The sequence below is a fragment of the Larimichthys crocea genome, chromosome I (assembly GCF_000972845.2).
Source record: "Larimichthys crocea isolate SSNF chromosome I, L_crocea_2.0, whole genome shotgun sequence".
In the NCBI taxonomy this organism is placed as follows: Eukaryota; Metazoa; Chordata; class Actinopteri; family Sciaenidae; genus Larimichthys; species Larimichthys crocea.
Genome location: NC_040011.1, coordinates 39,113,684 through 39,138,536, shown reverse-complemented (window position 1 = coordinate 39,138,536; position 24,853 = coordinate 39,113,684). Strand labels below are relative to the sequence as shown.

At 41.1% G+C, this 24,853-nt stretch overlaps 1 protein-coding gene and 1 long non-coding RNA gene across 8 annotated transcripts in view; both read right to left on the bottom strand.

Annotated features, from left to right (window-relative positions):
• Positions 1 to 6,847, bottom strand: part of LOC113746858 (uncharacterized) — a 193,449-nt gene extending 186,602 nt beyond the window's left edge. For 2 of the 3 annotated variants that reach the window (XR_003463197.1, XR_003463200.1), the window contains exon 1: positions 6,701 to 6,847. This is a non-coding gene — a long non-coding RNA (uncharacterized LOC113746858). Of the gene's footprint in view, positions 1 to 6,161; positions 6,199 to 6,700 lie in introns of those variants that run through there. The other variant, XR_003463198.1, reaches the window with a different exon arrangement.
• Positions 6,848 to 8,516: 1,669 nt separating this feature from the next.
• Positions 8,517 to 24,853, bottom strand: part of ctnna1 (catenin (cadherin-associated protein), alpha 1) — a 75,556-nt gene continuing 59,219 nt past the window's right edge. For 4 of the 5 annotated variants that reach the window (XM_019268453.2, XM_019268455.2, XM_010737491.3 and 1 more), the window contains exons 16-18: positions 21,109 to 21,214; positions 11,495 to 11,629; positions 10,203 to 10,493 (exon numbers count right to left, since the gene is read on the bottom strand). In XM_019268453.2, coding sequence (XP_019123998.1) covers positions 10,203 to 10,493; positions 11,495 to 11,629; positions 21,109 to 21,214 — 532 coding nt within the window. Of the gene's footprint in view, positions 10,494 to 11,494; positions 11,630 to 21,108; positions 21,215 to 24,853 lie in introns of all 5 variants that reach the window. The other variant, XM_010737489.3, reaches the window with a different exon arrangement.

Below are 24,853 nucleotides of genomic sequence, written 5' to 3'. Positions count from 1 at the left end.
CACAAGTCAATTAAAGAGCAAGCTAAAAAGCATTTTACATCTAATTACATCACACAAATCGTCCCGGACAGCACACACATGTTCACCACAGCCATTTATTTCCAATACAATGACAGCAGCCCTCACTGCAAGGCTTAGGCCTACAGTATTAAGCTTTTTTTTTTACCCCCCTTCCTCCCCATGCTTGAGTCGTGAAAGGAGTTTTTAACATAATTACCTATGTCTGTGCCACTGCTGATTCTATTACTTTTTACTGCCTTTTTTTGTGATTCCTTGGGAGCTGATTATAAAAGTGACTTTAAATGAAAAGATAGTGCTCTTTTTAATGCTGGCACCATTTCACTGGATTACATAGCATCCAACTATACAATGTTTTCAGACCCATGAGCCCAGAGATAAGTAGCCTGGGCCTGCACTCACATTACAAAGAGGCGATTTTAGAATATAGATTTCATGTAACTGGTCTCAGAAGCCATGCCATGAAAAAGGGGAAGATGTGAAATTTAATGTGTTCAGTGAGACAGCCATGTATGGAGCCCCCCGCTCCTAAGGGGGAAAGCAATGTATTTTATGGCTAGATTGGGTAGGTTATTTCCACCAGCAATTTACTTAAGAACCATGATGTTCGATCTGGAGTCTATGTTTCATTTTTATAATCACCACAAATATCAATTTTCAAACACACCATTAAATTTGAACTTAATTTTTTCTAACATTCACTCACTGGTTTACCACCATAACCAGTCCTGACAAGCTGAGTGGTAGTAATGCATGTATTGCTGAACTCTTCATCTTACAATAACATGGCTCGCCATTGGCAGACTGATGCCTATAAAAAGACTGGGACTAATGCTCAGCAGTCACAATAAAAATCTCTGGCCAGCTAACAGGGGAAGAATTTTACACTCTATGAGATGAACAGTAACGAGATTGAAAGCTCCATACTTCATCGCTAATTATATTCTACGAAGGAAAGCTAAATGAAATCCCCCAATGGACAATACTTCCATTAACATGACAAGTGGGTTACTGTGCTACTATAAACCTGATACGGGCAGGCCAATATACAATTCAGTGCCGTACAACAGTTACCATTTCTCCTACTGGCCCTCGGGTAATTATTGTTCTCCCAAATTCCCAGATCTCAGCCTGGAGCTGTAGCTTTAGGGGACTTCTGGAAGCTTTTTCCTCCAGACTGCTCCCGGCACAAAAAAAAATATTAATGTGAAGATGTCATTATTAATGACGTCCTGGAAAGGTTAAATTTATAAGGTCAGAGGAACTGACAGAAGACCTTCAAATTGGATTTAATACATTCCATTTACTTGGAAGTTTCACCTCCTCCCAGTTAGCTCTGGTGTTTGTTAAATAGAGGGAAGACATCTCATTGTCTGTGCTGTGACTGTTAAGCAACTCATCTGAGTGAACAAACTATGATCCAGTCCCTCTTTTGGTTTGATATTGTACACATGAAACTTGTCAAATGAGTCCACTGAAAAGAAGCTTGGCACAAAGACGCTCTGCTGTCTGTGTGTAGGCACTGGAGAGCATTAAACTCCAACAACAGTCTTCCTGGTGTCCAGTTGGACTCACTCGATTCTTGGACCCCGTGTATAGCTACTGACATTTTGGTAAGAACTACTTTATTTGGCATTACGGCACTCTGGAGTCTGTGTGGCGTCCACTGATCCTTTCAACCAGTCATATTTAACATTTATGCTCCAACTAAGCCAAGTCCATCTATCTGAGACGACCACCTTGGCACTGACAGATTGTCAGTCCAGCAGCCCGTCTTTATTGCCAATTCTCTCTCACTTGGTTCACAGCTATTACTTCAGAAGCCTCTCTATTCCTGTGTTTATGTATAGCATGGCTCGACAGCCCGGCCCGCCTCCCCCAGCCCGAGTCTTCTAATTTTAAAATAATGGGAATCTTACCTTATTGATTAAACTGTCACAGTTGACCACTGTGATTGATAAAACTTCATTCAAACATGCCATGCGACGACAGCAGTTTGAGTGACACAGCAAAACAGAAACGGTGGGGAAACTAGCAGCAGGGGGTTTTGACATGAGGGGCTGTTCTGTGCTGTCACCTTTGTGTCATATCTGCATTCAAATGCCTCACACAGCTGCACTGTATTGCTTTACTTACAAGAGCGCAGAAGATTTAGGTCTCCCGTTTCACATCAGAGGAGAACCTGTCCTCTTATTATCTGTCAAGACTCAACTACTCTCTGGAGATCAGCTGTATTTACAGAGATGTGCCTGGGGACAACTGCGGTGGGCTGCAGCTTAAACATGAGGTGAGGCTTAGAATCTATAAGCCTAGAGGCACATCGCACTATGCATACAATTTTGACATGCCTCGAACAACTGCAACTCTAAACCGTGTTTTGTTTGACGACCACTGTCATGTGAATTTATTTTGAACAGTTGTGATGGAAGAACTGAAGCACTAAATCATTTTTGAGGCAATGCCCTGAAATGTGACTTGTTGTTATAACCAGATTTAAATGAGAACTGTAACGTCAAAACTCCACCACGCACGCCTCCGTCACGTCACAGCCGCGATGATGCTTTGGTCCGTTCTTTACGTGACTTCAAGCCCCACCACGTGTGTTTCAGAAGGAGCGTTTTGCCCACCAGACTTTGTTTACTTGCTCAAATTTGCTGGTTTATGTGCTTCTAAAATGTAAATAGGCTAGACATAGTTTGTTTGTTTCCGCAGCAGTTTGCACGGGTGATTTATTTTGAAATTCAAAACGGATCCTCTATGCCGTTTCTGTCTGACTCACTGTCAGCTCGGGCTGCTCTGAGTAGATTGACGCAGGCTGCTCGCGGCGTCCATCCAAGATAGAACAGACGCGTATTCTTGGCGAAGCCGAGCGAAGAGCTGCTTCTGGGACGCTTCTGAAACAGACCACGGCGGGACCGGTGGGGTTTGAAACATTGACTAGAACAGCCACGAATAGCTCTGACGGACGCGGCGCACGCAGAATGTGTTGCGTCCTTGCCCAGTGGAATTTGGCTTTAACACCAGAATTTTCATTTCCATTCGTCCTTGATGGGCATTACAGTGTGTGGTTTTTGCACTCATCCATTGGCATGTGTCGTTACTTCTAGACTTTCATTACAGTTAACTGCTAGCTGTCAATTTATATCACAATACCATTATCTATCGCATTCTATAGAAGATCAGAGGTGCGATGCTCCAGTAGAGTCACGTTAAGTCATGATATATTTGGTTTCTATTGCACTGCTGCATTTTGCACTTTTCCACTTCAGCCAAACATAAAACCTTTTTTTTTTTTTAAATGATAATTCTCGCCGTTTCCTCGACTACAGGACTATATCCATCTGTGAGTGACAGTAGTTCTATGTGAACATGTTTAAGCCTACAGTATGACATCTGATGAGCCTACTGTAAATTTGACAGTTACTATCATTGGACCATGGATGATTTGCATGAATTTTAAACTGACAGCAAGAGAGCTCCTCGGAAAAATGACGAGCAAAAAGAAAAAGTTTTTTTTTAACAATTTCAGAAAAATGTTCTTCAATATGAAGACTTTGAAGATCCCACCATCTTCGGGCCCTCAGACAGCACTGGATTAAAAACAGGCATGATTCTCGAACTGGAAATCACTGCACGGGCTCAGGAACACTTCCAGAAATCACTGTCTGTGAACACATCCACAAATGCAAGCTAAAGCTGCATCATGCAAATAAGAAGTCATATGTGAACCCTATCCACGTCTCTGGGTCAAAGCTCATTTAAAATGGTCTGAGGAGAAATGGAAAACTGTTCTGAGGTCAGATCAATCAAAATGTTAAATTCTTTTTGTAAATCATGGGCGGTGTGTCCTGCGGACTAAAGAAGAGAAGGACCATACAACTTGTTATCAGCATGGTATGGGGTTGCATTAGTGCCTATGTCATCAGCAGCTTACACATCTGGAAAGGGACCATCAATGCTGAAAAGTACATAGAGGCTTTAGAGCAACATAAGCCCGCATCCAGACAACATCTCTTTCAGGAAAGGCCTTGCGTATTTCAGCAAGACAATACTAAACCACATACTGCATCCTTCACAACACAGTGGCTTGAGATGGGTATGGGTGCTGAACTGGCCTGCCTGCAGTCCAGATCTTTCACCAATAGAAAACATATGGCGCATGATAAAATGAAATATCCAGCAATGAAGGTCCTGGACTGTTAAGCAGTTAAAAATCCTGCATTAGACAAGAAAGGGACAACATTCTTCTCCCAAAACTCCAAGAAATCACATGTACAGACATGTACAGACAGTTGTTAAAAGACGAGGGGTTGCTACACAATGGTGAACATCGCTCTGTCCCAACTTGATGTGTTACTGCCATCAATTTCAAAATGAGCTAATATTTTCCATAAAAAGATAGTGTTTCAGTTTCAACACATGGTATGTTGTTATTGGGAATAAAATATGGGTTTGTGAAACTTGCAAATCATTGCATTCTGTTTTTATTTACATTTTACGCAGCGTCCCAACTTCATTGGAATTGGGGTCGTACAATAAACCAATAAAAAGGAGTGCAAGGAGCCTGTAACAACAAAAAAGGTCCAATACAAAAACCTTATTTCCCAACCTCGAGCAGCAGCACCCCGTTGAGTACGAGGAGAGCCAATGATCCAGCGAGGAGAGCTCGACAGCTACTGTGAGCTCCAGACCAAGAAGCCAAACTACACTGGCTCAGCACAGCATCACCAAATCTTGTTTACAAGCTAAATAACCAAGAGATCATTTTAAGAAGTCAAGCTGTAACAATTATTTTGTTCGTACTAAGATAAGCAGAAGAAGAAACTATACTAGACAAGTTTATGGAGCATACACTGTGTGATAAGGAACAGACCACAACAGCAGAGTGTGACAAATCTATCATTTCTGGGTATGTTTGCTTTGCAACATTGTGTCTGCATTGTTGTATTTACAATGTTTCAGTCCCTACAACTTCTGTTGTCCAGTGAAGTTTGTTACCTTGGGGTGTACCTGTGTATAGTCGAGTAAAAGTAATTTCAACTTCTGACAGACATGGTTACGTTTTCTTTTGGTTTTCTTTTGTTTTCTTCATGCACTACAACACTCTGACTCATGTCAGAGGCTACATCGACACACAGAAGTCAGTGAAATCTATGGGAGATTTATTAATACCATTAACTCATGTGTGAGGCCTTTACAGTTTCCAACGGCACTGCTTCTTTCCACAGGCAGCCTAATTTAAAACAGCCTGGATATATTAACGTAGTAGCAAGCAGATTTCCTCCTAACCTGGCTACTCGTAATAAGGGCCCATTTTACACTGAGATAAAGTGGAAGATTTATATTTTAAAATTCTATTTATGATCATGAATATGGGTGATAATGAATAGGTCGTTATGGGACTTGAGTCACACAATGAATTTAAGGGTACAAGCCTAAAGACCACTGAAAAATGTACAACCCGTGCTGACTAGGTCTGCTGAGGAAGGTTTTTTTTCCCACCTATTTCTTTCTTTCTTTCTTTCTTTTTTCAGACAACAGCGTGTGCATAGGACCACATAGTGATTTGTTTTATAAAGTACAAGTTCAGTGAAGGTGTCAGTAACATTTCTGGAGTGAGGAGGATAGTTTCAACTTTGTGCAGTGGTGCAAGTAGTGTTGAGAAAGTAGTAACATCACAATCCGGAAAAAAAAAAAAAGTTTTTTACTTGAAGCCGCATTTAAGCAAATGTTGACGACATGACTTCATGAATAAAAAATAAATATAAAACTGTGTACTAGCACATGCAAGCACGTAAGAGCATCACACACCATTTCACAACTGCACGAGAAACAAGATTTATGCTTCAGCTTCAAGGCTACTAAACAAGGAGGAAGAATCAGAGACTTCATGGCCATCGGGGGTGTACTGACATTAGATCAGAAATGCATTACAAACCCACACAAAGTACCAACACGTCACAGAGTGTGAGGCATGTGTGAAACAAGATCTATGACTTGTATCCATCAGGAGCAAACAGCAATATCTATGTTGACAGAGAAGCATGCAAAAAGCACGTTGAAGCATGTGTGTGCAAAAAACACATCAGGGGCATGAAAGTAGCAATGTTCAAAATAAAATAAATAAATAAAATATCACTTACCAGTGAAAGTGATGAAGGCAGTGTGTGTGTGTGTGTGTGTGTGTGTGTGTGTGTAGGTGTTGCAGCACCACCCCGGGATAATAACCTTCCAGTCATTAGTGGACTAGCGGGTAATGTTTCTCTCAAAAGGTCAGCTGGACCCCCGGCTATGCTGGTCCTTCAGCGTGTAAAGCATGACTTATTGATGTTCAGTGAAATGACTTTTTTTTTTTACAAGTTTGAAACAACATTTCACATGAGGAACAGGAGGTGGAGAAAGTCAGGGCATTTCTGCTCCGTGTATATTTAAAGTAAAGTCCGGGTCCACTGATGTGTCAGCAAGTGCAGCCAGCAGCTCTGCCACAACACTAACAGGTTACTCCTGTCCTTATATAATGTACACACACCTGAGCGCAATTTAACTTGGTTTGGTTTGTCAGTCGCAATGTTCCCGCCACCTGGCAGCTGAAACAGGTGGAGGACGCTGGGTTGACACACACGCAAACACACCAGGTAGCTGCACCTGAAGCTGACGCACACTAGCTCGAAGCTTCCCTTACCTCTATTTCTACCGTTTCCTCTGGAGCTACACCAACTCACCTCCATCCTGACATGAAGTTTTTGGGTGGAGAGTAAATAAAAAACATTTAGAAGTCTGTTGTTGTTTTTTTAATGTCCGTTAATTACCTTAATTTTGCGTCTTAGGGTATTGCGCATGCTCACCTGACGTGACGTAGGCATCACCTGTGCATTAGTTATCCAAGTACGGAAGCCCTAAAAGGCCATACATACATACATTTTATTCCACCTGTTTTCCTGTGATAACAGGATAATTAATTCAAGATCTCGAGAAAACAAAATGATAGTCTAGTGTATTAAATCAAGTGCGCCCATATTACAGAATGTATGGCAAACCTATTACGCCACTGTAAAATCCCTTTGATCCATCATTTCTGACAAAGGTTGATACACTTGATCTCAGGACTGGAATGAGGATTAACCAAAGTGTACAAACCTTTGTCAGAAATTATGGATCAAAGAGATTTTACAGTAGAGTAAATATTGCACATAATGCCTTTTTCAATTCAAAATAATGAACTTTGAGCCTGAATTGCTCAAAAATGATACGGAGCGAGCAAACCTATTACGCCACTGTAAAATCCCTTTGATCCATCATTTCTGACAAAGGTTGATACACTTGACCTCAGGACCATACTGACTGTTCACTCACTCAGTATAAAGCATATTTACTGTATCATCATTTTTGAGCAATTCAGCCTCAAAGTTCATTATTTTGAATTGAAAAAGGCATTATGTGCAATATTTACTCTACTGTAAAATCTCTTTGATCCATAATTTCTGACAAAGGTTTGTACACTTTGGCTAATCCTCATTCCAGTCCTGAGATCAAGTGTATCAACCTTTGTCAGAAATTATGGATCAAAGGGATTTTACAGTGGCGTAATAGGTTTGCTCGCTCCGTATCATGGACTACATTCATTTGCCATACATTCTGTAATACGGGCGCACTTGATTTAATACACTAGACTATCGTTTTGTTTTCTCAAGTTCTCGGAAAACGGAGGAAAATTATCTCGTTATCACGGGAAAACGGGTGGAATAAAATGTATGTATGTATGTATGGCCTTTTAGGGCTTCCATAGTAAAGTCACTCCAGTGTTCATCTCTGTTTAACCCAACACAGCAGGACTAAAAACAGACAGAAATCCAATGTGGATGTATATCAGTGAGGATACTGACCAACTGAATAAATAACAGTCATCACAAAATCCCCAAACATGATGATACTTCATCTGACCTGCATGTGTAAGAACAAAGAAGAGAGGATTTATGTTTTTCTTCTCCTGCCATGACTCAGACTGGCTGTGATGTGTGATTACTCCAGCACTTTGGGGTAAAAAAAAAACATGCTTCATTCCAAATACTTTGTTCCTTCAGATATATTTATCTTCACGTTGTGCACTCTGGTGAGTCTCCCACTGCATTTTCTTCACAGGGCCATTGTTGAAGAAACACCACCAGAAGGATGTGGTTGATGTTAAAAGCTGTACTTATTTTGTTTTTTTAAAAGAGAAAATAACCCACAACAGTAGAACAACCTAATTACAGCAGTTACAAGAGAGTACTGTATACAGCCCTCAGTAATGCAGACGATATGGGTATGTATACATGAAATAATGGCTTAATTATACACACCAGCATATCTGGCAGTGTGCTAAAACTTGTGTTACCTTTGAGAGTGAAAAAATATTCTTTCTCTCTAAACTTTGCTAAACCAACTCAAATGTGTGGGTTAAAGTGAGGGCAGAAAAACATATTACTTCAGTCTGCGGAACAGATAAGAAAAGAAGAAAGTTTAATTTTCATTGTTTATTAAGATATAAAGCAGGCACATGAATACAAGAAACGTGTGCACTAATAAGTCAGCTCTCAATAACAAAAAAATCCACAGCAACGTAGTTTGATATCACTCAAGATTTCAAATCCAAAATCAAATACAGCAAGAGACGAACTGTGAGGGAAAAAAAAAAACGCTTTCAAAATGCTCGGTTCACAACAGTTAAAAAAAATCCACCTGTCAAATAACCATGCATACTCATCCTATCCTGCTATAGTTCACAGATGTCAAACGAGCAAAACAAAGATTCAGCCCCTAGACCAAGGCAGCAGGATTTCAAAGCCTGGCTGTACACCACTGGATCACTATGCAGGAGAATACTATGCATGACTAGAAAACAAGATGCACAGTTTCTGATCCTACAGTTGTTACCTGAAGTAAAATAAAAAATAAAAAAAATCTTTTCTCCTGTTTCTTCCTTTTTAAAGCTCCAACACATGGCAACTTATTTCTAGTTCCTCATAAACTCTGTGCATGACATCTTGATTAGTGTTCAAGCTTAAGGACAAGGAATATAAACAATAAGCAAGAGTTTAAAGTCAGTAAAATCCCCTCCTCGCTTCGCCTACTTCTAAGCTGTGGAGAGAAAACATATTGATCCCTCAATTTGGACACATTCTTTAGATTGTGGAGGTGTTTGGTCTCATTGACAGTTAATGAAGCTTGTCGGCTTTGGAGAGTAGCGACATGGGGGTCTACTCATTGTTTAAGCCCACTGGGTTCTCCCAGACTCTAAAGGAGTCGAGGTTTATTTACAAAGTTGGACTGAACTGGGTGGGTCTGTGTGGCAGGATCAAGACCATGTACCAGTTACGCAGCAAAGCGGATGGCCGGGAAGAATACTCTGTCACCTTTGATTTGCTGCATCATATGAACATGAAAAAAACAACAACAAAGAAAACTAAACTTGAGATGGTTAAATCATAAAGAAATATACATTTACAAGTCCAAATGATAAAGGGGGTACAAAGTCAGCACTGTGAATAGTGTTTAGATCAGTCTGGCAAAACAAGTAAGTACACAGTTGTTGTTTTTTTAAATGCAGGAAGTGTGAAAATATATTGACTTTTGTTCATATTCATGAACCAAACAAATCTCACCAGTTAGCCCAGCACATCCAAATGAACTACAGTTATTGCTCACGTTAAAACAAGTAGGCAGTTGAAGTTTTGCATAGTTGATATTTGCAGTACAGAATGTATTTAGCCATAATCAAACATTATAGTGGAAAACACCAGAGACCCAACAGTATTACTATAAAACTGGTTAGAATACAAGATTATCGAAAGCCTCTCGGAATTAGTTCTCAGAATATTTATGAAATCCACTCACTTCTTCCCATAAACGGGAAGAGGAAAAAAAACAAGGGCAAATGTACAAAAATGCTTTTGTCCAGTTGGTTTCCCTCTAACTGCATTTTCCAGAGGAGAGACGGTTAATGCTACAGACTAGAGCAAATGTGAATGGAATATGGAATACAAATGAGGCATTGTAGGAATATAATGGGTCAAACAGACAAGCCGTCTACGCAGAGGTGGAACAAATATGATAAAACATTTTCTTTTTGACAGAATGACGAGCTCTATCTATTCTTAACTCATTGGTCAATATTTTGTGTTCCCTTCAATCAAAAACAGGGGAGTCTAGATGCTATCCATGGCTTTGAACTCGCTCAGAGCCTGCACAGGGTTGATGTGCTTCTTGTGAGAGGATCTCTTGACTCTGTTGGTTTGGCCGTCGTCCTGCTTCTCTCTCTTCACCAGTGGTTTCTTCTCTGGAGCTTTCATTCTCCAGGAGATGGCTGGCATATTAAGGGCCTCCATGCCTTTGTTCTTCTGGTATTTAGTAGATGCAACGTAGGAGGCCTTGACGGTGGACACCACTGTGTTCATCAGGTTCTTAGCGGCCTGGATGAGGGACATGGCGCTGTCCAACTGAGCAGGCGAAGAGAAGAGACAGTTGGGTTAGACTTAGTAATTCACATCCGTTTTGAATTCGAGTCAAATTAAAATGTTCCCGTATTTCTAACGTCTTCCAGTTTTGTACTGCCAAGTTTTCAAGGGGAAAACCAAGACACAAAGTGTTTGTACAGAAGGATTGACGACCTTTCTAAGTTTGTCTGGCATGCAAACAGATGTAAGAAATTTGAGAATATGGAAAAGGTCACACTAATTGAATTTCCTCAGAGACACTGGTGACACTCGTGTTGGAAGCACAGGCGTATTTCAGCTTGACAGAAAGGAGGGCGGAATTCATTACTTCCTGCAAACAGAGGCCCGTTTTAATTAATTTGACTGGCAACTAAGTGGTTAATTAGTGCTTAAAAGGGTCTGTAAACATTGGTCATGCGGTGTTATGCTTAAGTGGTAAAAAGGTTAGGAAACATTTGGGCAACATTAGTCATTTCAAGCACAGAGAAACAATCCATTATTGCTGTTATCTGTTTGTTTGATATAAAATATAAGCTGCAAATTAAAGTGCAGAGAATGAATCATAAACTAATCATAAGCAACAGTCAATGCCAGTACATCTTGGTATTTTTTAATTTATTTAGGCAACACCAGATAATAAAACTTTAGAAAGTAGCCAATGACTTCTATGGATTTAATTATCTTTCTAGCTACAAATTAATGCTACCCTTCAGAGATTTCTTTGTAAACGCAGTTCTGTTTACTTTGTTTCGCACCAAAATACATTGTGTGTATCCTTAAGGCTTCAGGGAAACACTGAATTTCCTGCCTGACTTTACTTGTTTACCCCTTTTTTTAACGAATGTTTTGAAACTGGCACTGTTTGCATCAGTCGCCTGCAGCCCTCAAATAGTTTCATTTAACACCGCTTGTCAACTGTGCTATTACCTGTGCCTTAGTTGATTCACGACAAAGATTGTAGATTGTAGACAACGTTTCTAAGGTTAAAACGATGTTGAACTTACCCCAGACACGACCAGCTCTCCCCCCAGGTTCTGCACCTCAGCCTTGACTTTGCTGCAAATGTTGAGCTGGTGGCAGTACAAGGCGATACGCTGCAGGTAGGCGAGCAGGTCCTGCTTACAGGTGGAGTCAGGGCACTGAAAGAGAGAGAGAGACGTGTCAACTAATGTGCACATCAGTTGGTCCATAAACACAAACAGGTTTGTGGTTATTATACAGCGTGCTTGCAGACTGCAAGATGAATCAATTTTTCTCCACTTTCCCTCCGTCATTTGCTGGCCTTACTCAATCTGAATATTTATGCGGTACAATGATCTCACACTTTATCAAGATGAGTTAGAAGCAGTGTGACAGGTAAGTTAGACACCCACATTCAGGATGTGTTCGGAGCCAAAATGACAAGCGCACGCCCACAACCTGGTAGATTGATAACTCATCTTCGCAGGGTCAGGCATGATCAAGTCGCACTGAAAAGCAGATTCTATTTTGGAGACAAACACGGCTGTCAATCAGTAACTTTTACACGGTGATAATTTAGTGTGAGGTGTTTCTGGGAGGGGGAAAAAACTTGATCTTAAGTGTAAACAGCAGCCCTGTTCAAAGATAAGAAATGTTTTCAGAATTAAACAAACTCCTCATCCCAGCTGTCAGAAATCTGGATTCCCCTGCCCAACACCTCTGAACAATGGTTTTCAATTTGAACAAACTGCTTTGAGCTGGAAAAGGCTTGATTAAATTAAATATCAGAGGAAACATACCATTGATGATGGTAAGTTTAAAGGGTGTGCAAATTAATTTTGAGACCATAGGTTCAATAATTTAGCTGGAAAAGCCTCTTGTTCTCGTTTCCAACAAAACATTAAAAAGTCAAAAGTCATACGAGACAAATTAGACTGAGGCCATAAAAAAAAAAAAGTCATCAACTTCAAGAGTCCAATAAATTATCACAGACTCCACTTGAAAGTGGCAGTATGTGAAGCGCCCTACAAATGCATTTCATTTAGCAGTGGCAATCGTTTTGAATTATTTCATCTCATCATAATTAACTTGGGTTTTACCTTGGAACACCATTTCCAATCCCTCTGCTAGTTTGCTAAACAAGCCCCCTGCCAGCATAGTAATTAGGCTACAGTTCTCTTCACACGTCAAGAGCGACGTAAACACCCTGATGGGGATCTTTACATTCAATGGTAAATCTCAGCAGAGTGACCTGACACATAAATGGTATGTCAGCAGTGATCGTGACATGGCGAGGCTGTCTCCGTTACACATAATCAGAGGCTGGCAGCTTCTCATATCGTCTTCCAAACTAAATACACATGTGAAAAGCACAGGCTGATGCAAGTGAGAAAGCCAAAAGAAAATACAGTGTAAAAAAAACAAAAAAAAAACAGTATGTGCAGGTCTGAAGGAGGAGTCGTTTGTCAGCTGTTGATTCTCATTGCCGGCAAAAAGGTGAGCTGGGAAGGAAATAGCAGCCAATCTTTTAATTGATGGGATCTGTGCAAGACGGAGCTGGTGAGGTCAGTGCTGAGGATCGTTAAGTGTGCTCGTGTTTGCTTGTGTCTAGACAAAATGTAGAGGCGTTTTTGTCTGGCTACAAGTAAGCGAATGACATAGTGTGCGGACATCTCTCAGTAATGGCCATTACCGATATTAAAGTGAACTAATCCACAGAAGGTGAAGAAATTCCTGTTTTCTTTTCTCTTTGTGGACAGATGAGGACATATGATGTGTCTAATCCTGCTGAGTGCATCAGTTTCCCTGTTGTTGTGTGTGTAGAGAGCGCTCTGCTGAATATAGGGCGCTCACACCCAGACATGTAGACGCATGCATCCAGCGCAACTGCGCTCATTCATACGCAGCATACGTCAAAGTGATGGGGTGCTACAGTAGAATAAGGACACGCATCCCTTCATAAAAACAAATACAACTAAACCCATTACAATGATGTCTTTCTTTATTATCCTGTGACAATATTAATCAACGTTTTCTCCATCACTACCATCCACTCCTGATTAATACAAGGATGGGCGAAGCAGAGAGAGGGGGGGAATGTAAGAGTTGACGTTCTATTAAAGAATATGCAAGAGGAGATGAGGGGAAAAGGGCTGGAGGGGATGATCATCATACAGGAGAGGACTTAATACATGGCTGAGAGACCGGAGAAAATAGAAGAGGGAGGAAGGTTTAAAAAAAAATAAAAAAAAACAAACAGGAAAGAAGCAGAGAAAATAAGTAGTTGGGGGAAAGATGAGGATGAAGAGTGAGCCAGAGGGGGAACAGTATGGAGCAGTAAATAAGGGGAAGAAATCCAACTGGGGAAACAGGACATAGACAGGAGGATTCGACTGTAGTTGGGAGGAGTGGGGAGGGGTGGGGGTGGCTTAAGGAAAAGAGAGAGATACAGAGAGAGTGTGTGTGTGTGTGCGCGCACATGCATGGACGCACACGCGCTATAGCAAAGACCTGGGATGAGGCTGAATGCAGCAGCCATGCTAATGAGGGCTTGGGGAAGTATTCAGACGGCTGAGAGCAGGGCACTGTGAAAGCATCACTTGTGCTCATACTCAGCTCAGCTGCTGGCTTCACTCAGCACTCAGGAAACTCTGCAAGGCTGCTCTGACTGTGACATGTGAATACATAAGTTGCACAGAGAAGAAGACAAGAACACCTTGGATTGTTTTTGGTAATGCAAATAGAGGCACAGTGTGTGATTAACTCAGGCGCTATGCACAAACCAGAGAGTGGCATACATCGCAGACTGACTTCACTGTGCTCTGTTAAATGTTTCAGAGAACCAGATGTATCAGCATGTTACACACACTTTAGAAAGAACAAATAGGTCTCTGCTTTCACAGCTGATTTAAAGAATAACTAATAATGCTAATAACACATAATAAACCGGGCATATAGTGCCGGTCTATTTGTTCAACTTAGATGTCCGTGTATCTGCTGGTTGTGCAAACATCATAACCCAGCAGTCATGTTGAAAATCACATCTCGCCTCACTATTTAAACAATTAATTTTCCTTCCACAAAACAAAATTTGCTCTGGTGTGATAAAGGAAGGGATCATTACTCTTGTTCCCACTGAGTGATGCTCTCCTCTAATAGTGACTTCAACCATTAGAGCCCATCATTGTAATTTCCTTCTTTTTTCTAACTGAGTGCTGCTGTAAAATGTTCTTCGAGCCTCTTGTTTTTTTTTTTTTTCCCTCCACATGATGTGTGGCCAGTTATGAACTGGGAGAGTTGACCTTGCTTGGTCAGCTACTATTGAGAGACGGCAAAGCAGGGATGGGAGCACTTGGCACTAGAGACTTTATCACACAACTCTGGATATCTTTTCAAGGCAAACTCATAGAAAAAGGTGAGTCATCTTTCAGAATGATCCAGCTGTACACGTAGAAAAGTCAATGATTCCTGCAGTTGTTCTTGTCTCTTACCAGCTTAGTTTTAAGTGCCTTTTAAGAAAATAAAGGTGAAACATCAAAGTTGGGTCAAAGTGTAGCAGATCATTATTCAAACTTGCTAATTGAATCTCTTAAATTACAATGGCTTACGTGACTTTTAGCGTACTCCGTAATTATGAGGTTCTCACTTTTCAAGTGCGTGGGTAGTTCTTTCTTTATTTCACATTCCTTAGCATTTAAGCTGCTGCTCAAGAGAAGCCGCAGTCTAAAACAAAAGCAAAAAATCTTTTTTCCCTTGACAACATGCAGCCCGTGGAATAAAAGAAAGAAATGGGGCAGTAAGAACGAGAGCAGGATGTTGAACAAAAGGAATTCACAGTGGTGCGTGTTGGGTAATGTCCATGATATAAATGATGATCAGGAAGGTCAGGTCCCATCATTGGAAATGCCATGCAGTTCTGCTGAATTCCATTATACATAACAGAGACAGAGGCTGAGCCACTGTGCTACTGCCGCCCAGCACTGACCTTTCAGGACGCATCACCCAGAGGAAATGCCAATTTCCAATATTTACTGACACGGCATCATTTTAATGTGCTGCTGCCTGCAACCTGTTGGGTGGTGCCACGGGGCGGTGTTTTCTAATATGTTTTGTTTTTCAGTCACTTCCTGTCGTGAGAAAATTGATACTCGCACTGTTCTCGGATCCAAGTGAGGCGATTTCGAGTGTTTTAGTTAAGAGTCTTCATTGGAGGGATGTTGCTTGTTGCTTTATGGACTAGACTTTGGCTGTTTATCAGGACAGCCAGTGAAAGTACAGCTAAACAGCTAAAAAGAATATGTTTTTATTTTGAAAAGTATACTGATAAGTGTGCCTCAACCCTATAAATCATCCCATATCATAACATACTTGACAGCCCAATTTGTTCTCCTGCCAAAGTTGAAAGACAAGCTCGAACAAACACAAAAAACGCCATTCAGGCGAGCTTTGCTGTGCGGTATTGTGGCTGGATTTTCATAGCTCAAAGGGAAGAAAGTAAATCCAAGACCCAAGACCAGCCAGAAAGTTTCACTGTGCGGCATTACTGCTCTGACATATCAAACATCTATCAGCGGGAGGAAAAAAATAAATCAAGACATTCGCCTGCCTGTGTGCATGTTAGAATGTTGTGGATAATTAACTGTGCCAAAACCTGAGAAAGAACCTTCAAGACAAGAAAACTGCCACAGGGGTTTGCATGGATGCTGAGATATACTGCATATGTTACCGTGTGCTGACTGCCACTGGGAAGAACTGTGCAACTGAGATCCATGGCACAGTTTAAGGAGATACAGGGGGAAAAAAAGCACCAGAAAGACCCTTCTGTTACTTTGGGCAGAAAATGAAGACAAAGATAGGACTACGCGGAGATAGGAAATGATCGATTCCAAGCTGCAGTCTGAAGACATTTCAAGATGAATATGCTGCAACATAAAATGTTTAATATATTAAACTGAATTTAAAACATGAAAACAGTGGCACAGAGAACAACTGAAATGTAAAGTATGAGTGAGAACAGATAAGAGGGCTTCAAGCCACTGAGGAAAGTAAGAAATGTAAAAGTTTTTCTGAACAGAGCACCTATTCGCAAGACTTCTGATGAAGTTGAGTACGCTGGTGTTTTCTGTGCGCAGCCTTGTTAATGGGCTTTTACAGTTAATGTGCTGTACATTAGATTTTGTCCGTCTGGTGCTGATTCTGTTACTGCTGATGACTAAATATAAATCTGCCATGGTCTACCAATATTAATCAAAATCAATTTCAAACAGAGTGATGATAGCCAGATCTCCTCTCTTCATTGCATCTGCTAAAAAGATGCTCCATATTTGCGTGGGGTCCAATTCAATCACGCCGCCCCCTGGGAATGTTAATGTGACATTGAAGTAGACAGGGAGTCTGGGTATGACAGCAGAAAATCAAGCTGGGGGCAAGCCAAAAATGGCCGACTTTAGAGGTAACCACAGGGACCAATTAAATGGCCCTCATCAATTTTTAATGTTCAGGCTGCACCTGTCAGTCAGGCATTTCACTGTAGTACTTGTAAGCAAAACTGATAGCATGGCTGCGACAGAACAGAAAGTACAAACAGAAATGTTAAAACATTTATACTTTCTTCTTTGACATTCAGATTTCACCCTTCTTATTCCTTTTTGTCTTGCCTGATACCCAGCTGTTCCAAAACCATCGGGTGCAGTTCGTCTTTCAACCTGCGAATGAAAATCTAAGGCCTTCAAAGCTTTCAACAAATCTATTCATTACCTCGACACTTAGCCTGCCAAAATTCATCCATCCTGAACTATCAACTGTCTGTCCACAGTTTTATACAACCAAGATGATGCCAAAGCGTTTTTTTTTTCTGGCCCCTCGGGATGGGAAAAGAAAAACATTAAAGTATTGAATGGTAATGGTAAATGTCTGTCAAAACAATCAATTGGGAGTCGATACATTTTCTCAACCAGCAAATAAGGTGGGCTTCACTTGGATGGGCTGAATTGCAGTTGGCTGAGGGCTGACCCTTGAACTGCTGAGCTGAGAATTTGTGGACTCTCTGGGTGATTTTGCTTCTCCACCACTGCAGTAGGTAATTTACAACCCTGTCTACTGTAAAGCGTCTAGGGCCAGAGCCGGGATTAGACTGTGACCAGCAAAAGAGTCCATGGATCACCATAAATCTCCACTGATTGAATGCAAATTGGAAAAGTACACTATGTATGTCAGTATACATCATGAGAATAAAGCATGCACAACAAACATGCACACGGCTAGCACGTGCCCATTCTCTAAATATGCAAGCCTTATTTTATGTGCATGTGATCGTATGTGTACATGCAAGTGTTTATGTGGTGAGCAGGCAAGCAGCAGAAATTTATGGGCTACATAGTGGCTAACACATTTGCATTATAAATCTCAATTACATAGCATTATTTGTTTACCAGCCTGCTCAGATGGAATTCTCATAAGGTGCCCTGCAGAGGAGGGTTATAAATTCTTAATAAACTGCAGTGCAGACCTTTGTACAGCACTGACCTAAATCCTGCAGCTCATCTCTGCACTACAATTATTTCCATTACACATATTTAACTGTTTTTTTTAGAAACCCCAAACTAAATCATGTCCACCTGCACCGTTCTGTTGAACACAACATGCACATACCGAAACACGCCACGACGCAGTCTTGCGAAGAAAAACGTGGGGTGAGATGCTATGCTATCAGTCTGGGACCATCTGCCGATGCGTTTTATATGAGGAGTAAACCCTCACGGGCCCTCCAGGCCAGAGGCACAGAACACAAGTGATTAATATGCCTAGGTTAATGAGCAGTCCCAGCATTGCCTTTGCTCCTCTGACTCTGTCAGTATGTGCGCATCTTGGCGGTGATTCACTTAACTATTGCTGTTGAAGTATGTGGACCATCCCATGGTGCCATGCTTTTGTTATAAGTGTGCCTGTGGCATCTCTTGCTTTGTTAGAGATATGGCCCTAAATATAATCTGCTTGCGTAAATAAATAAATTAAAGAAAAAAAACCTGCCACCTGGCAATTATACTGCTAATTAAAAGGCGAAACACTCTTAATGGATTCATCTCTCAGGAGGAATGTTCCTCTCTCCACACAAATGCACTCCCCCTTCTTTCTACCTCTCCTATCTCTCCATCATTCTCCTCCTCTACCCCCTGTCCACCCCTGGGAGCCCTGGCTGATGTGTTACGGGTGAGTGTCGCCTGGTCTGCTAGTGTTTTGGGTCTCTGCTGAGAGAGAGAGGGGCTAAGAGGGACAGCTGGATGGGTTCATGGGCTGGAGGGGTCCACACTCCTGGCAAAGACTTTGGTTCCAACAGCCAAAGCTCTTCATTTATTCATACTTTGAGTGCTTCAAACCCCAAAATCCCCTAATAGTGTACACATACACACAAACAAACAGACATGTACACAAAATAAAGATAAAGAAACAAGTCACTCTAATCTAACACATCTATACACATGTGCCTGCAGAGAGGCAGGCCAGTCAGCGGACGTGTTCAAATGGAAGCATACACCACACACAGATATATATATTTATATGCACGCTCACACACCTGCACACTTGCCCATCTGTTTTCTTTGGGGGATAACACTGTTTTCATTAAAGTGAATAAGCATCTTCAAAAACAGCAGTGAGGCATAAAAAAAGTCACTTTCCAGAACGGCTTATTCCCTATTCAGATGATTCGGATGCAATTGGGTCAGAACAGATCAGATCTTTTTCTCTATGATAGACGCAGGCCTGTAATATTAAGGATCTGAGGACACCTTAAATAAAATATCAGATATGCAGGGCTCTTGGAGGCCAGCAGCTCATTATGTTAGACTATGGGGGAGAGATCTGAGCTGAAAGCTAAATGCAGATGTTTCTTGCATGTGTTGGCGTAATTGAAACCCCTGGTCATGCACCACTAAGACAAAGGTCCTCGATATACCTATTATATCCCCTTTGAATGCAGGCATTTCTTTGCCAATATCAGTGTATATGGAATATATTTCCCAAGTGCCCCAGCCCCATTACATCTCTTCTCGTTGCACAAAGAACCGGCAGGAGAAAGCTATGATGTAAAACAGCATAATCCCTAAATCAATTATTAACCACTGCCTTGTGTAGGTGTGTTCAGAAACAAATATTAACTCATGGTGTAAAATAAGTTCAAAGTGATTAGCTAATGATCAATGTATAGCATTAAAATCCATGTGTTGGAGTCAGCCCTGAAACATTAAATTTGAATGATCTCATTACTTAACAAAGAGGCTTTCTGCTGTTACATCGTGTTGCCAACATATCAGTAGAGATGTCAACAAAACCAGAGTAAAAGAGAGACTGCCAAATGCCTCCAATGTTATCGAAATTGAAATCTTACAGCAAACATCTAAAGCTATTGTGTGCCTTTGTGAGTGTGTGTTCTTAGATGTGCAAGAAACCTACAGCTGGTACGTCTAATCCACAGAAGCAAGCTATGTCTTTCCGGGAGAAGACCTCAATCTGACAGCCATGTCTGACTGCAAACATTGCAGCTAAACTCTTCCATGATTTAACAACAAAATGTATACATATTGCAGACACAGGGGCAATCAGTCTCTGCCTAAGAGATGGCCCATGAATAAGTTGGGGGATAAATCATGTACAGTGTCTCCCCGAGGTACAGTGAAAGTATTTAAGTGAAATATGAGGCCATAGATAATTGAATGTGTGTTTCCTTATGTCAAGGACCATGCTCTCTGGGGTAAGGGATAGACGTGGAGAGATGATGGAATCGGGAATTGGGGAGTGGGAGATGGAGGAAATTAGGGGGGGGAGTGTTCGATCCTGAAAGAAATTGGTAAAGACGAGTGAGGGGTGTCTCATGAATAACACAAATTATAGCAGTTGTTTCATGTGGGCTGTGCCGTGTGAGGTTTTCTTACTTGAATTTACTCAACGTCCAAATGAGAAAAATTTAAATAATGAAATAGAAACCATGTGTGCAAAAGGAAATTCCATGTATAAAGTGAAAAGGTGTTCCTTACAGCATACATGGCTCAGCACAATATATTCCAAAAAGAAAGTTTTACCTCTTGTTTTTAAATCTGGCTTAGAGGCAGCTCTGTCAAGGACAGCATTTAAAAACAGAAGGAAGGGAAGGGGTATCACGATGCAATCAGTCTAGAAAGCTTTGCTTTTTAAAACTCAGTGTGAACAGCACAGCACGCAGTAATGTCAGTTCCTTCAGCAACACAGGAGCTGAGAACAAGTTGTGCATTTGGGTAATGAGAAACTTAACTCCACTCTAACACCACGGTGGCCTGAACATTCATGATTTAGTCGAGAGTACGGATCATAGTGATGAAATGCATCAGAAAATAGTGATTAGTGAGGTATGTGCTCTTGTCTTCTAACACAAAATAAAGTTATTACTATACTGGTTTGAAATATGTTTTACAATAGACATGACATCAGTGTTATTTAACGACGGTTTGTGGTACAGCAAGTCATTTTCTTTTCATTTGTGTTGCTGCACTTGTTGCTAATTTATTGGGCTTTGATAGTGTTGATGTGAAACACTGATACAATTATAATTATATATTGGGGTCTCGAGCACAAAAGGTGTCGTCTACATCAAACCCGCTGGGATGGAGCTTCATTAACGACTTACATTGTCAGCAATGGTGCGGCCCAGCTTGTCCATTCTTGATCCTGCCTCGGCAATTTTCTTGGCAGCGCTGATGACATCAGACGTATTCTTCAGTGGCCCTTTCCCCCTGGAGAGAGAAAAAAAAAAAGGTAAGATCAGTCACTGTTCGTGATCTACTGCAGCCTCATTCAATATGCAGGAGCAGCATCACTGTTTGTTTTGGAGGGTTTTTTGTTTTTTTTCCCTCCCTTGTTGAAGCCAAGTATTGTTAGAGAGACCTGACGTATGGGACTAGTTCAGGGAAATGTTGCAGAAATACATGTGTATGTGTGTGCACAGCTGATTCCACGCACACAAAACACTAACACACTCTGGTATCACATTGTTCAGTCAGAGCTGAGAACATTTTATAATCCATTAAATGCAGTGGGGCTCTCCTTAAAGAATGGGACCATGACACTGTACTATCACACTCTTTTGGACACCATCACCCCACTTACTAAACAGTGTTAAACTCATTTTTCGCAGTTGTTTTAGTATATAATACACAAAATATATCGGTAATATGGTTTTAAGAAACCAAAGACAGAAACTTTGATACTTTAATGGCACAGAACGAACTGCTTTGACACTTGAACAAGCATAGAATAAATTTAGGAGCAGAAAATTGCTCCAAGTTCGACTGCAAAAAGTAGAACAGACCACAACCACGCACACACATTATTCATTTGTGTGGTCATTTTACATCCAGGTGGGGGACAAAGAAGGAGAGCCAAAGAAAAAATGAAAGCAGAAAGAAGAGAGTGCAATTCAATTTAAAGGCTTCGGTCATTGTCCTAATGTTTAACATCTATTCCCGACCCTCCTCGAGCAAAACAAAGCCTGTCCCAACACGGGTCAGTCCAGCCATGACCTGACCTACTGTAAGCTTGTCAGCCATTTGCCGTTGTTTTCTGCCCCCACAAGGGACTCTGGGACACAGTTGGCAAGAGGCACAAATTGGATTCAAAGCTGTTCTCTCCAGGCTAAAAAATGAGCCATCCAACCCAGAACAGATGGAATTCTGTGTTCTGTTCTCTTGCTTCCTCTTCCCTCTGCTCCCATCTCCAACCCTTCCCCAGTTTTACTCTCCCTCTGCTGCTCTGCTGTAAAGTAAGTCAGGATCCTAGTGGAAGAGGCCATGCGTCACAGCACAGACTGGCAGCTCCCTGGGGACAAGTCAACCCCTGGAGACAGTGCTGGAGGCATTGTGATGGGTTCTGGGGTAGAAAAAAAAGCCTGCATGGAGTGTTTTTAATGGAGTGTTGCTAGTATAATATCACAGTTTGTCCCAATAAAAAAACATCACATCACAAAGCATAAATACAGCAACCACTGATTTCTCCCTAAACACCACTTTCCATCTTTAAAATCTTCCCTGACTCAGTCCTAAGAATTTAAAGGGCCAGCTGCTAAATTTACTCCCATTCTCCAGCAATGCCTAGGTGGCCAAATAATGGTGGGGAAAAGCACAAAGGGGGTACAGAGATAGACAAGAGAACTCCTGACAACAGGACACCCTTGTAAGATTTTCGTAATGGATTTATACATAGAGACAGGGCTGGGGATTTGAGGCCTGGTGACAGCTGGCCTCCAGATGAGTGTAAGCTGCATCAGGCAGAGGACTCCACAGCACAGAATGCTCCAAGATTGGTGGCTCCCAAATATGTTGCATGTTCCCAAGCCACACATGCCTTATTCATGAGAGCTGCCATAGAGCCACAGGCAATGCAGGAGTCAACAAGAATCTCTCTTGCTCTCTGCAGATTTGTCAGGAGAGAGGTCCACAACAATTACCTCAAACAGCATTAACCTTGACAGGGCTTTGTGCCAGCTCAAGGTTGAAGGGGCAATAATTTGGGCGTGGGTTGAATTAGCCAGCAAGTGACCTTCCATGTGCTACTGCCACAGCCGAGCGTCAAGGCATAATGTGATGATATATATATACAGCCCGACAAATGTGTGTTCTGACACACACACACACACACACACACACACACACACACATATACATATACATAATGCAATCCAAAGCTCCAAAAGTCACAATACTAAGATATTATATTAAATTAAATTAACAAAGAGTGACAGCATTCAACATTTCTTTAATGAACTCTGATGTAATAACAGAGCATAGAGAATCACTGAGGTTAAATACATTAAAGCTTAATCCTGAATTCAAACTTAGCATAATCAGTTGTGTATCTTGGCAGTGTTGGATAAATATTACTTACAACATTGCAATTTAAGTACTAAAAACCAGAGCAAAAAAATTCACTTCAGAATTTGAGTTATTAAAATGCAAATCCAGATATAGTTGCAGATCCAGTGCACGTAAAATCAGAACCTCCATGTGAACAACGCATACAAGATCAAGACATCTGGTTGGATGGTTGCAGTTGCTAGGTGACGGTTGACACAGATTTGCCATGGTAAGTAACTTCTAATATACATTTCATTTGGTAAACCTATTTTTTTTTTAAGTATTTGTTTTTTGTTTGTTTGCTTTTTATCTGCCTCTCCAGCTTTGTTGTTTGACTGGAAACATTTAATTAAACAAATGCACATTTGGAAAAAATGAATATATTGTCAGTGCAGGCAGGTCTGTAATAGCGTGAATGGAGTAAATGCAGCATTAAAAAAGCTTCAATGGGCTCTTTTCCCTCTGGAGGGGATTTTTCATTTGGATTCCTTCGGGTCCGCATTATATTGTAAAACTGAGAGAAGTACCCTACATGTTGATATAAAGATGTCACTGCAGTCAATAAGCTCTTAAAACATATATAGCTGACGCCATCTAATAAAGAAACATGGGTAGCACTCTGAGATGGAAACAGCATCATTTGCATTCAGTTTACATGCGTGTACAGTGAACGAAATGCAAAAGACAGCAATTTTTTTTTCTTTGTACTTTGAATAAGAAGCAAATAGAAAATTGCAGGGCTCTGTGTATCCTCACTAAGTTAGTCATTATTCTGAACTCTGCTGCAGATTTCCAGTATTGTATTTCTTTGGCCAAGGAGACAGGATCTTTGACCCATTCAGAGGATGAAGATAGAGAGGCAGCATTTCATAGTCATTACGGATGTGACTCAGAGTTGGGCACAAAATGTCCTCTGAGTAATTCACTTCAAAATTTAAAAAAGGCACAGTCATGCAAATACAGTCGGGCACATGCCACCACTCAAAATGTTTCCTCACATCCTCCACAGACACCAACACATGAACACACTCATACCGTGTGAGCTAGACGATCACGCAGAGATAGAATTGCTGTCCAACAATAATCAGAAAGTGTAAATATTATCACACCCAGCAGAAAATTTCAATGTCGTGCACACGAAAAATATGGCAGAGATTCTCAGAAAATCTGCCAGTGAGGTTAGAGTTGCTTCAGTGACATGTAAATAAAACAAAGTTTTTGGACTCCTTTACCAAAAACAATCTTCATTTCTGAATAAAGTTCCGTAAAAAGAGACTACGTGTCTTGTTTATCAATGTCATATCCACTGGCATAGAGCCACACGAGAAAACAAAAATGTTAGGATTTTTGTTGCTGCTTAGCCTGAGGCACAGGGTAGTAGGATGCATAACTATGGCGGTAGTGTTGTGGTATACAAGCTTGCAGTGTACTATCTTAGACCTGGCTTGTGCAGCGAGGCTGAGACCCTGAGAGCCTAAGCATTGTGCATTTTTTACAGCACCAGTGTTTAAGTTTCATTATATC